Source organism: Rana temporaria, chromosome 9 (assembly GCF_905171775.1).
Source record: "Rana temporaria chromosome 9, aRanTem1.1, whole genome shotgun sequence".
Lineage (NCBI taxonomy): Eukaryota > Metazoa > Chordata > Amphibia > Anura > Ranidae > Rana > Rana temporaria.
This window is the reverse complement of record NC_053497.1, coordinates 37,155,690-37,170,441: the sequence shown is the minus strand read 5'-3', so window position 1 is coordinate 37,170,441 and position 14,752 is coordinate 37,155,690. Positions and strand designations below refer to the sequence as shown.

Below are 14,752 nucleotides of genomic sequence, written 5' to 3'. Positions count from 1 at the left end.
TTAGAGCTTACAATCTAGAAATCACAATAAGCGTATATTGATTGGTTTGCACAAAAGCTATAACGTCTACAAAATAGAGGATAAATTCATAGCATTTATATTAATATTTTTTTTACCAATAATGGTTGCGATCTGTGATTTGTATCAGGACTGTGACAGTATGGCGGACACATAGGACACTTTTGACACATTTATGGGACCATTGGCATTAATACAGCGATCAGTGCTTTAAAAATGCACTGGTTACTGTAAAAAAAATCACTGGCAGGGACACTTTTAACACTAGGGGGCGATCAAGGGGTTAATTGCGTTCTCTAGGTGTGTTTCTAACTGTAGGGGGATGAGGCTGACCTAGAGGAAATTACAGATTGTGGTTCCTAGCTATTAGGAACTCATAATCTGCCTTTCCTCACAGAACAGAACAGGTATTTGTGTGTTTACTCACGTCCCTGTTCTGCCTCTCGTACCCGCGATTGCTCATGGCCGGCGGTCATCGCGACCACCGATCACGAACATCGGCATCCCCATGATGCAGTGGGTGCACTCGCGCACCTGCTAGCCCGCTTAAAGTAACCGACGTCAAGCTACGGCGGTTCGCACAGGGGAGCCAACCTGCCGCAGTATGACTGCGGCAGCTGGTCGGGAAGCAGTTAAACATCTGCGTTCTAATCATTTTTATTACTTTTAGCTAATGGAAAATCAGTTATTAGGGGACAAAACTTGCAATGTGTATGTGGTATCTCGCGCCAAATAATTTAAAAAATAAATATAACTAAAAAAAGGGGAAGCTGCTACCCAAAAATAATCAGAAGATTATAACAGTGAAAATGTGTGGGGGATGGGTGCGCTAACACTAATGATACATATTTGAATCAATACAATATACAAATATATATGTTACTGAAACACCTTTAGATACTAGAAGATCTAGTAAAAAAGTCCATGTGAGCTGAGCTATACAATGATATTAATTGCTCAGATTCCTGTACCAAACAAATAGTGTGAACTGTGCTCAAATGAACCAGTCCAATTGTGCTTAAACCATAAGATGAAGAAAATTATTCTCAAAATTAGTCCTCAGGTATGAAGAAAGATGTGTGCTTCCAATTGGTAAAATAGTGTTCCACCTTCACCAGGAGGCGTGAGGACGTTCATAACGAAACGTACGTCGGGGCGGTACCCAACCACGCACGCAAATTCGTCACTTCCTGTTACGCTGGCTTCGATCACCGCTGAGGTGGAACGCACACTCCATAGACGAGAGCGGCACACAGCGCCAGGTTCCGACACATAATCCAACGCGACCAAGCCTCAGTGCCGGGTTCAAGGAACTACTAATGGTAGGCGGCCACTTGGCTCCCTCTGCATATGTTTTTTAACCTAAAATAAACGTATTACACTATGTTTAGCACCGTTCTATTTTACATGCAATTATCGGGCTATCCATGACTGCAACAATCATCACTGCCAGGACGCATTTGACTACACAGGTGATCCTGTCAAAAGCTTTAAATGTCCCCTTCTTTGGTATCAAACTAAGGGGCACATTTATTTGGTAAGGAGCCATTTCACTTATCCACTTCGTGTGTCTGTTTAATGGTGAAGGTGGAACACTATTTTACCAATTGGAAGCACACATCTTTCTTCATACCTGAGGACTAATTTTGAGAATAATTTTCTTCATCTTATGGTTTAAGCACAATTGGACTGGTTCATTTGAGCACAGTTCACACTATTTGTTTGGTACAGGAATCTGAGCAATTAATATCATTGTATAGCTCAGCTCACATGGACTTTTTTACTAGATCTTCTAGTATCTAAAGGTGTTTCAGTAACATATATATTTGTATATTGTATTGATTCAAATATGTATCATTAGTGTTAGCGCACCCATCCCCCACACATTTTCACAAAACTTGCAATGCATGTTTTCACCCTTTTTTTTGCGCGTAATTGTGCGGTTTCCAGGCAGTTCCATTGAAGTCTATTGGGGACCAAAAACATTTGAGGCTTGAAGCTTAAAAGAAGCTTGTGTATTTTTTTTGAGCTACACACTTCAAGCGGCACTATGCTCAGGTGTAAACAAGCACAACAGAAAACTGTGACATTTTGGATGTTGACCAAGCATTTTGGAGCTTCAACCTACAAAATTCTAAGATGTGAATGGAGCCTTATGGGGCCTTATGGCAATTTACTTCAGTTTATGTTTTACAGGGGATAAAATCATCAACCCACTAACGAAATCCAAATTTTGTGAGAAGATGCTGCAGCACAGTTCTGGGAGCATCTTCTCAACAGGATTTGGGCTACTCAACATTCCCTAGATCTTGCTGGAAAGAGAATGATGTCACTTTTGCCTAGGCACAGCAGGCAGAAGCTTATCATTATAACCTGAAACTGGCAGGATCTTCCCACACTAAATTATGTAATAAATTAACGAGAAATTATTTTCCTGAGAAAACGATGTTTGTAGTAGGACACAATGACAAACATACTAAAAATGGATTTGGTGTTCACATACACTTTAAGGGAAACCTCACATGGGAGACATAAGTAGGCTCTCATCATAAACCTCTCTTTATCTTAACTATCATGCTGATCAAATTGCTTCAGTACTTTCTGAGTTATTAAACTAGAATCATAGAGATAAGGAATTCTAATTCTTCTCCAGTTTTGTTTGCTACATGCTTGTTCCAGGCCTCTGATCTAAAAGTTATAATTCTAGGTTATGACAGGCCATTATCAATTTTAGAAGAAGACCAATAACGGCACCACCTACTTTTTATATTCCTGATGAACCTGCTGAACACATTTTTTTAAGTAACCTAAAGCCCTGTACAAATGATCGGAATTTCCGATGGAAAATGTCAGACTGACTTTTTCCATCGAAAAATTCCAACCGTGTGTATGCCCCATCAGACTTTTTTCAGAGGAATTCCATCGGAGTTTAGATATAGAACATATTCTCTTTTACTCCGATGGAATTCCGTCTGAATTCCGATGTTAGTTTGGCTGGCAAAAGCCCGATCATGTGTACGGGGCATTAGCCTAAAGCAGGGGTCTCCAAACTTTTGAAACAAAGGGCCAGTTTATGGTCCTTCAGACATGAGCTGGGCCGGACTTTGGTCATTGGGTGTAGAAAAGGTCCCCGATGTCAGTGGAAAAAAGCAATGACCTATCTTTGGTGTAAGTGGGAAGAATTGTGCCCATCGTTGGTGTTGTTGGGAAGAATTGTGCCCCATCGTTGGTGTTGTTGGGAAGAATTGTGCCCCATTGTTGGCATCGTTGGGAGAGATTGTGCCCCTTCTTTGGTGTCAGTGGGGGGAATTATGTGCCACTGTTAAATAGTGCCCCAAGGGCCAGATAAAAGCAAGCAATGGGCTACATCTGGACCCCGGGCCGCAATTTGGAGACCACTGGCCTAAAGCTGGCCATAAACTAGTTGAATTTCATTAAAAATATTTAATTTTAAGAATGTTCATTTAATTTTCAGAGCATAACTGGTGTCAAATCAAAGTTTGTTTTTGACCACAATGATTCATCAAGTCATCAAATGTACTTAAGATTTTTGTACAAATGTTCGTATGAAGGTTCATTCAAATATCTAATGGTGTATGGACAGCTTAACCCTAACCCTTAAAATTTATGTTTTCCCAACACCAACCATACCTAGCCTAATCTAGCATGGGACTAGACCCTGCAGTAGCATAATAACTTTATCACTGACCCATTTTTTTCTAAATGCCCTTGTTTCCTTGACTAATCCAAAAGCATACTGATGGCTTTGTTGTTGGCTGGGAGTAATTTGACAGCTTTATGTACTGTATACACTTTTATTTATCTTTTAAAGAGAATCCCTTTGATCCAACCTTCTTCCTAAGTCGAGCTGTCTCCAATGTCATCTGCTCCATCGTGTTTGGTAATCGGTTTGAATATGATGATAAGAAATTCCTGACGCTTCTTGAACTCATCAATGACAACTTTCGGATCATGAGCTCTCCCTGGGGAACGGTAAGTCAAAGTATCTTTTTTATATTTTACCTCAAGTAAATAATGTGAAAGTGATTTTTTTTCTCCAATGCCTGTCATATACAGTGCCTTGAAAAAGTATTCGTAACCCTTGAAATTTTCCACATTTTGTCATGTTACAACCAAAAACATAAATGTAAAAAACATAAATGTATTTTTTGGGGATTTTATGTGATAGACCAACACAAAGTGGCACATAATTGTGCAATCTTAAAAGAAAACCTGTTAGAGTCTGCAAAACACTTGAGACTGGGGCAGAGGTTCACCTTCCAGCAGGACAACAACCCTAAACATAAAGCCAGAGTTACAATGGAATTGTTTAGATAAAAGCATATTCATGTGTTAGAACAGACCAGTCAAATCCAGACCTAAATCCAATTAAGAATCGGTGACAAGACTTGAAAATTGCTGTTCACAGGCGCTCTCCATCCAATCTGACAGAGCTTGAGATATGGGCAAAGAGAAGAGAAGAGAAGAATGGGCAAAAATGTTACTCTATAGATGTGCAAAGCTGTTAGAGACATCCCCAAAAAGAATTACAGCTGTAATTGCAGCAAAAGGTGGTTCTACAAAGTATTGACTATGGGGGCTGAATACAAAGGCACACTTTTCAGGTATTTATTTGTAAAAAAAAAAATTAAACCATGTATCATTTTCCTTCCACTTCACAATTATGTGCCACTTTGTTTTAGGCTATCACATGAAATCCCAATAAAATATATTTATGTTTTTGATTGTAACATGACAAAATGTGGGGATATTTCAAGGGGTATGAATACTTTTCAAGGCATTGTAACCTTAAAGTGGTTGTAAACCCTTTACAACCACTTTAACCTACAGGTAAGCCTAGATTAAGGCTTACCTGTAGGTGCTTGAAATATCTCCCAGACCTGCACGGTTTAGGAGATATTTGCAAATCGCCGTATGGCGATTTATTCTGCACATGCGCCAGAGTTAGAAAGGGCACGCTGTGCTGTTTCTAACTCGGGTCATGCCGTGAGTGGAGGCTCCCGACGTCATGCGACTCCGGCTACACTCACAGAGCCAGAGTTCGCGGCCCCGGAAAGAAGAGGGGTGAAGAATGGCCGCTCGCTACTCGCGAGGAAGACAGGGACATCGTAGGCTTCTCCTGCGGGCAAGTGTCAATAAATGGGCTACTATGCGAAGCATAGTAGCCCATTATGCTTTACCTTTGCAGGGAAACAAAGAGGAAGGAACACCCATCAGGGTTTACTTCCTCTTTAAAGGGAACATTCAGTGAGGCAAGGGGAATTTATCAAAATCTGAGCACCCAGAATCTAGAGCAGTGGTGCATGGCAACCAGTCAGCTTCTATCTTTATATCAAAGTATAAGGGCGCTTTCATATTGGCAATGGGTCAGATTTTTCAGAGGGTGGCATTGCAATGGCTGACAGGCATTCAGCAGTAGATCAGCCTTCTCTTTCTTTTTTTTTTAATCCAATGGTGATTTTGAATTAAAACAATACTGTGTGGCAAACTTCCATTGACCTCATTGGGCAAGTGTGACAGGAGGTGCCACCTGTCAAACTCTGCAGGTCAAGTTAGAATTGCTGCAGCATGTACTGTACACAACTCTCTAAAAAAAAAAGGATTTTGACTGTGTCTAAATTAGTACTGCCAGATATTAAACCTCAAAATATTATTGTGTTTGATAATCAAAATAACATATAATGTGTACTAAATATAGTTAAAAGAAACTTGGCCAAGTACTTAAAGCGGTTGTATACCCTCTGCTAGTACTTGCACCTACAGGTAAGCCTACATTAAGGCCCCATACACACGAGAGAATTTATCCGCGGATACGGTCCAGCGGACCGTTTCCACGGATAAATCCTCTCAAAGATTTCCGCAGATTTCTATGCGATGGAGTGTACACACCATCGCATTGAAATCCGCACGGAAATCCTCTGGCGATGACGTGTCGCGCCGTCGCCGCGATTATGATGCGGCAACGGGCGCGACGCTGTCATATAAGGAATTCCACGCATGCGTCAAATCATTACGACGCGTTGCAGGGAATCCCTTTGGACGGATGGATCTGGTGAGTCTGTACAGACGAACGGATCCATCCGTTGGGATGGATTCCAGCAGATGGATTTGTTGTGCATGTCAGCAAATATCCGATCTGCTGGAATCCATCCCAGAGGAGATTTCTCCGCGGAAACAGATCCGCTGGCGTGTACACACCATAGGATCTATCCGCAGAAACCCATTTGCTGGGATTTATCTGCGGATGGATTCTATCGTGTGTATGGGGCCTAAGGCTTACCTGTAGGTGCTTGCGATATCTCCTTAATCTACATGGTTAAGGAGATATTTGCAGAAAAGCAGGCGCCGATGTGTACGGCGCATGCGCGCTGATGTGTACTGAGCATGGTGGCTCTTGAATGGGAGCCTGCCGGAAAGTGCTGGAAATGTGTGCATGCACGGGGGTGATGTCATTGCCGCTCCGGCTAGTCACAGCGCCGGAAGGTACCCAGAAGGTATCAAGGTATCATGGCGGCAACGGAGGATGTGTCCGAGGACCGCTGCAGGGGCTTCGATCTAAGGTAAGTAATTGATAATGAGCTAGTATGCTAGTCATAATAGCTCATTATGCCTTTGCCTTACAGTTTTTATTTTTGTTGGGGGGTACACAACCGCTTTAAAAGAAACCAAATACTAACTGGCTTCCTCCTTTATAACAAAGGTTGCCTGTGAAGAGCTCTATAATACAAAAAGTATAAGTATGTGTACCCCAAAATTGGGGTTGTGTTTCCTCGGTGGGACTTTTAGATTGGGAGACTGGTTGTAAATAAAGTGAAAAATTGATTGGTAAACAATGATATTGTCACAAAGTATCACATTTTATTCAGTGTTGTTAAGGTGAACAACACATCAAGGCCAAAGTTACAAAATGTAGTAAAAGCATCCAATATGACCAAGAAAAGGGGCAAGCAAATCTGGGCATACAAAGGTCAAACAACTTTAAACATCAAAAATTACAAGGATAATAACAAAACATAGAAAACAATATATAATAGCGACAAAAAAGTGCGTATAGAAAACACCCCCTAAGAAAGCTGTCTATTGCAGTAAAGACAGACGTGCCTAAATATAATTATAATTTTGTATTATAATATAATACAAAAAGTATAATAGCCTCCTATATTTAAATAATTATGGGTTAAAGCACCTTTGGATCATGAACAGTTTTATATGGGTTAAAACAGGTCTACAGCACTTTATTAACAACCTTTAATTCCTCCAGTTTAGCTCCATATAACACCTTCTCCAACTCTTCCCCACTTTGGAGCCAGATACACGCAAAGGAATTACCAGGAAAGAGACCACAATAGTGTAGTATGCTTTATTTATTTTTAAATCCTCACACATTAAAATGCACTTGCAGGTTGCAAAATCTGGTTAGCATTGAGAATCAATAGCACCACCAGGTCCCAGGCAAAATGGTCATTCTCTCTAGCTGCCGATCATGACGCAACCAGATGTGACGTCATAATGAAACAAATTCATTCATATTCATTTGTTTTTTTCGGATGACATGAAGTGATAGTTTGAGCTTTTTGTTAATATTTGAAGCATCTGAAATCATGTAACGCCATAATGAATGATCTGAAATTATTCGGATCCATTCCATTTTTATATTGCATTAACATTTTTCATTATTATAAAAAATGCACTACATTAGAAATGGAAACATATTGCAATAAATACAGTAAGGTATACAAGTGAAATAAGATGAAGATTCCTACTTATTTGTTTGATTGGATTGAGGTGGATCAATCAGCAGAGGCGGCTCTTTAATTTGGCAAATTAGGCGGTCGCCTAAGGCCTCGCACTCACAGGGGCCTCACGGCCGCCTAACTTGCCCAATGCATTACCCCAGTTTTGAGGGACAGGGGACCTTAACACTGCTGTGCTCAGGCAGCGTTAAGAGCGGAGCTCCAGCATCCCTAACAACCAGTGAATATTGATGACCCCACCCCTTGTGATGTCAATGACCCAGCATGCCCTCAGTCAATGACGTCACAAGGGGGCAGGTTCACCAGGTGACATCACCGAGTGGCCCCCGCGCCTTAGTTGTTAAAGAGCAGGATCTGGAGGCCGCCTTGTTAAAGGGGGCTTTTAGATTCCGATAAGTCCCCTGCCCGCAGACCCCCACAACCACTGTCCAGGGTTGTGGGGAAAAGGGCTCTTGTCCTTGAATTATTTTTCCCATCATGGGCTTGAGTGGGGCCCCAAGTCAAGTTTTTCCTAAGGCCTCACAAAGCCTAGAGACGCCTCTGTCAGAATCTGATAACATGAACAATGAATGAACCTGAAATTAATTTCATTCCTTTCGTTATGTTGTAATTCCGAGATTCTGATGGATCCACCTCCTTCCAACCCAAATAGAGTGCATAAGTAATCTCCCGAAATAACAAATGAAAGTGGTAAAACGAATATAGCCAGTCTTCAAATATAACTTCCGAAATACGAATCAGTTCAGAACAACGAATATACAAAACTAATCCAAATATCTGAAAGAATTCTGAAAACAAATCATTCTAACATAATGAACATGAGAAAACAAAATTATTAACTTAACAAATGAATCTGAAACAAAACATTTCTTTCATCGTGCACATCTCTAGCTGCAACTCCCACGTCTATTTATGTCTAATATCATTTTACTATTGTGTTGTTACCGCAAAGTTATACAACATATTCCCAGGATTCATGGATTATCTGCCAGGGCCACACCATCGTATCTTCAGGAATTTTGAAAAAATGAAGACCTTTGTGATGGAGCACCTAAAGAAACACGAGGAGACCTTTCAGCCAGACTGTCCTAGAGACCTGATAGACTGTTTCCTAACTAGGATGAAAAAGGTAATCAAAAATGTGTCTTTTCTAGAGCACACCACATTTTACTATCCTGTATATTGACTTATACATTTACCAACTTAGGAGAAAGATGACCCAGAGAGCAACTTCACCATGGACACCATGGTAATGACCACACTCAACTTGTTTTTTGGAGGAACAGAGACCGTCAGCACAACCCTGAGATATGGAATTCTTATTCTGATGAAGTATCCACACATTACTGGTATGAAGTCCACAGCTGGGCACAGAATAATGGTTACAGAAGGGGACATTTTTGAAAAGTATTAAGAAAACTTGGTGGTCCTGCTTTCCTGGAAAAAGATGAATGGGCAGATATGGGTAGTTATTAAATACCAAAAACATTCCTTGTCAACCAGTCTTTCACTAAATGTGAGCCAGTGAGGACAGACATATTACAGCTTACACTGATAAATTGGTTATAGTATGCAGGCTCTGAACATATTATTGTGATTATAGTTTACCTTCCTAGTTAGTCATTGGCATTGAAGATGAATGTAGCCAGTAAGATCTGCTCATCCTAATCTCTGTCCAGAAACGTAGCTTGAAGCTTGTGGGCCCCGATGCAAAAGTTGACCTGAGGCCCCGCCTACTATCACCTGGCACTTCTGTGAGGTTGGTGGTTCAACTGGACCCGGTCTTTTAAGACTTCTGGATGTATGGAGCTCTCTGATGCATCGGTTAGTCAAGACACACACGCAGGGGTATGGTGAATCAAAGACTAGGCTTTATTTTTCGTGTGCACTTCACCTAATCAAAACATACAAGAAAAGGGACGCCCTTGGCTCAGCCAATCGTATTTAACTAATTAGGTTATACAAGCAATACAGTACGTCACAATTATACAACATGTGTAAAACATAGCAATCTATCTTCTGTGTGACCAACTAAACCTTGTTTCTACCGCACGACTTATCTATGTTATTGTTCTCTGCTCGCACACAATAACATTTGGCAAGGCTGTTCCTAGCTTCTGTGTAATTAATCCTAACGGCTCTGGGTTAAAGGATACATCTCTATACAAGCATTGATATTATGGGGAACCTCTAGCAAGCCTTACAATGCATTGATATTATGGGGTAACTCTAGCCTTACAACTTCCACCAGGATACTCTCACTGTGAACCAAGATACTGCAAGTGGCTAAAGAGTCATTTCCAATCTTTATTAATATACAGTATTGAGAGGGTAATTCAAAAGATTTTGGAGAAACGATTCACATTTTGACATAATAGATAAAACTCTGTATGTGAATAATCTGAAGAAACACATTCCCCAGTTTCTTTCTGCAGCCTTAGCTGCACAGAATGAATGGGCAGGAAGAGCTCTACACAGCCTTCCTGTTCATTCATAAAAATAAGCATAGTTTACTATGGATCAGTTATGATTGCACACAGAGAGTGATTGTTGATCACTCACTGTTTCCATTCAGAAAAGGTAGGGGCTAGTAAATGACATAATTACTGGCCACTTCCCCACTCTCCCTCCTGAAGATTCCCCTGTCTGTTTCCAGAAGCTGGCAGGGGAGGAGGGAAGCTGGCAGCACTGTGGAGGGAGGGGGCATGCGGTGGGGGAGGGATAGGCAGCAGAGGGGAATCCAATAGTGCACAGGAGGGGTGGTCAGGGACAATTACAAGAACAGATCCCCTGTAAGGCTCTCCGTGCAGCAGCTGAAAGTAGGAGGGAAAGGAAGAGCTGGATTTCAGCTGCTCCATGAAAAGCCATACAGGGGATCAGTTCTTGTAATTCCAACCTCCCCCCATGCAACACCTAATGTGACTAGGTGACAGCATGGTCCCCTGGAGCATGGGTGGGTTCGCCATCATTTTTAAACAAAATGCTCATGACTCAAAGTATAGAAAATGCAAGCTGAAAAACATTCAGAAGAACCTTCCTCTTGTTCTGTTTATTTTTTCATGCATTATATGTTGTCTTCTTATGGCTTTTCTGTCCATTATAAGTGATCTAGAATTTTTCTGTAACATGACGTAGAGCTAAAGACACAAGTGTAAAGTGATAACCCTAATGTTACCATTGCTGTACACTTGGCGCTTTCCCACACCAACTCCCACATTACTACAGGACACAATGATCACAAAAGGGGTGGTCAGTACTAGACACCATCAAGCACAGCAGGGGACACAAGAGATAAATACTCTCAAATGTTCTGATGAGACTTTAGTTGGCGGTTCCGCTTCATGAAAGTGGTGCAAGACAGGGTGAGCAGTGGGGCAGCAAGGAAGCATTTTTTATTTTCTTTATAGATACATGTGTTATTTTTTTATAATGGACCTGGTTTAACCCTTTCACTGCCACCTCCATAGCTATTATGGTAGAAGCAGTGCCTGCATGTAAACAAACTCCTGGCCGCTATAGCAGGTGCAAGTTTGTGTACATTTATACTCCTGCCTGCTGTCTTTCACATTAGAGTGGTTTGGTGTCTCTATAAAGCCATCCAACCAGTTCTATACACTTGTAATTGAGCATCCTCAGTGCCTGACCACCTCTATGTTTCTTGGGCTTACCTGTTCCTTTTGGATGCCCAGGACCATCATAGTGAGTGGGTGTCAGGATGAAAAGCAGTGGAGGATCATCTACCCTGGGAAGTATGAATCCAGATGCATGTGCGAGTTCAAGATTATTTGGTGTGTATATCAGTCGGGCAAAGGTGAATATAGGCCCAGATTCTCATAGGACTTACGACGGCGCAGCGCCGTGTACGCCGTCGTAAGTCCTAATCTGACCCGTCGTATCTATGCGACTGATTCTTAGAATCAGTTACGCATAGATATCCATTAGATCCGACAGGCATAAGTCTCTTACGCCATCGGATCTAAACTGCATTTTTTTTTTAAACGCTAGGTGGCGCTTCCGTCGAATTCCGCGTCGAGTATGCAAATTAGCTAGATACGCGAATTCCCGAACGTACGCGCGGCCGACGCAGTAAAGTTATGACATTTACGTTAGGCTTTTCCCGGCGTATAGTTGCCCCTGCTATATGGTGGCATAAGTGCGGCGCATCAATGTTAAGTATGGCCGTCGTTCCCGCGTAAAAATTTGAAAAAGTTACGTCGTTTGCGTAAGTCGTCCGTGAATGGGGCTGGACGTCATTTACGTTCACGTCGAAACCAATGACGTCCTTGCGGCGTGCTTTGGAGCAGTGCACACTGGGAAATTCCACGGACGGCACATGCAGTCCGTGGAATTACATAAAACATGCCACCCTGATCCAAATTTGAATTAGGCGGGCTTACAATAGATTTCAGGGAAACTGTAAACACAATGATAAAGTGCAATAGTGCCCTATATAAAGCTCAATCTCTGAGTGTATATGCAACTTCCATAAGTGTACCAACTCAAAGTCCATAATTCCAAAACAAGCATGCTCCCATTGAAAACTGCAATTAATTATGATATCCAGAAGTGCTTCCAATAAAGTGCTCTGTGTGCATGCAGCTCTCTGTTTCCACTATCCCACACCGTGGATAATCCCCCTGTGGGTTGCTCACTCACTAGAAGATATGGACCTCCTAAGCTTATGCCAAGGTGGGTCTATCAGGCTTGAATACACTGATGGTTTCCCGGTGTGTCTGTATCATACAGAATAACAGGAACCAACATAGCGTGATACCGTTTAACCACTTCAGCCCCGGAAGTATTTACCCCCTTCCTGACCAGAGCACTTTTTGCGATACGGCACTGTGTCGCTTTAACTGACAATTGCGCAGTCGTGCGATGTTGTACCCAAACAAAATTGACGTCCTTTTTTGCCCACAAATAGAGCTTTCTTTTGGTGGTATTTGATCACCTCTGCGGTTTTCATTTTTTGCGCTATAAACAAAAAGAGAGCGACAATTTTAAAAAAAAGCAATACTTTTTACATTTTGCTATAATAAATATCCCCCAAAAATATATAAAAAAAACAAATTTCTTCCACAGTTTAGGCCGATACGTATTCTACATATATTTGGTAAAAAAAAAAAAAAAATCCCAATAAGCGTGTATTGATTGGCTTGCGCAAAAGTTATGTTGTCTACAAAATAGGGGATAGTTTTATGGCATTTTTATTATTAGTTTATTTTTATTAGTAATGGCGGCGATTTTTATTGTGACTGCGACATTATGGCGGACACATCGGACACTTTTGACACTATTTTGGGACCATTGTCATTTATACAGCGATCAGTGCTATCAAAATGCACTGTTTACTGTGTATATGACACTGGCAGGGAAGGGGTTAACCACTAGGAGGCGAGGAAGGGGTTAAGTGTGTTCTAGGGGGTGATTTTAACTGTGTGGGGGCTGGGCTACCAGTGACATGACATTAATCACTGTTCCCGATGACAGGGAGCAGTAGATCAGTGCCCTGTCACTAGGCAGAACAGGGAAATGCCTTGTTTACAAAAGCATCTCCCTGTTCTGCCACTCCGTGACACGATCACGGGACACTGGTGGACATCAAGTCCACGGGTCCCATGTGCACGGTCATGGAGCTTGTGGCGGGCGGCCGCCTGTAGTGTTAAAAACATATACGGTACTTTTGATTGACATTAGCACCATCTTGTGGTATAATAATATATTGCACCAAAAACGCTCATTCGTTGATACTTATGGTGATATGTCCCAATCCCTATTGTAGAAAAATTTATTATAATGTACTACAATAAATATCTGTTTATTAAAGGTGAAGTTCACAAATTGATCATTTTAAACTTATACAGTATATCTAGATTTACTTGATGGGATAAATTGATTAATTATGCTTGTTAGATTAGTATCTATTTACCTTATGATAATTTTCTTATAGAATCTAGAATATAGTGATTTACCCTAATTGTTAGCAAAAAAAGGGAGGGGGCCGTCCATAGGTTTAGCTTTCAAACCACAAGCACTCTGGCCAGGGAAGTAGCTGCAAGAAGAGTATGTGCTTGATCAGTTTCTGCAGTGCAGAGGTGATATGCAGGGCTGGACTGGGACAAAAATTTGGCCCTGGACTTCATCCAGACTGGCCCACTTTGACAGGTCTCTCCCACAGCGGCCGGACAACTCCCCCCCCCCCGGCCACCCAAGCCACCTCTTCTCCTTCACTAGCCACTAGCCATTTTACTTTATTAGAGTAGAACGGCTGGTGCTGGTACTGGTACTCTTATAGGCAGTACCAGTGGGGAAGCTAGACATTATTTCTCCCGGGGCAAAGAATCAGTTTGGTGCCCCCCCTCCTCACACAAGATTAGGCAGAAGTGAGAAACTCCCAGGCTGCTGTCACTGAAGCCGGCCCACTGAGCCATCGGCCCACCGGGAAACTCCCTGTAGTCCCAATGGCCAGTCCATCCCTGGTGATTTGAGAGGGTCTAATAGACCCCTGATGTCTCCTAAAAGAGGTCCTGTTTCCAGAACTAAGTTATCACATAGGGGGCCTGTGACAGAATTTGGTATCTATTTGCTCGACACAATTAAAGTAATATTAAAGGTTTTGTTTTTTCCCTTAAACTAAAAAAAGAGGCAATACTTACGTGCTCACTCTGTGCTCCTCTTTGGCACTCCCCAACCGCCGATATCCACTCCTTCTTCTGGGTGCCTCCTTAGCAAGCAGTGTGCTATGAGGGGGAACCGGGGAACACCCACTCCTGACACAGGGTATCTGCGTCCATAGAAGCACACAGCACCCCGCAAAACCACTCCCTCATTCCTATCGCACAAGAGTTTGACTGACAGCAGAAGGAGCCTCCCACTGCTCTTATTATCCCCTGTGGGACCAAGATGTGAGAGGAGCGGTGTTGCAGCTGGGACAGTGCTGGGGCAGTGAGAAGAGTCAG

General features: G+C 42.0%; 1 protein-coding gene across 1 annotated transcript in view; it reads left to right on the top strand.

The window, feature by feature from the left end:
• The window catches only part of LOC120913317 (cytochrome P450 2F3-like), a 54,334-nt gene that overhangs the window by 17,234 nt on the left and 22,348 nt on the right, over nucleotides 1-14,752 (top strand). The window contains exons 5-7 of the mRNA XM_040323185.1: nucleotides 3,851-4,011; nucleotides 8,746-8,922; nucleotides 9,001-9,142. Of these exons, the coding sequence (XP_040179119.1) occupies nucleotides 3,851-4,011; nucleotides 8,746-8,922; nucleotides 9,001-9,142 (480 nt within the window). The remainder of the gene's footprint in view (nucleotides 1-3,850; nucleotides 4,012-8,745; nucleotides 8,923-9,000; nucleotides 9,143-14,752) is intronic.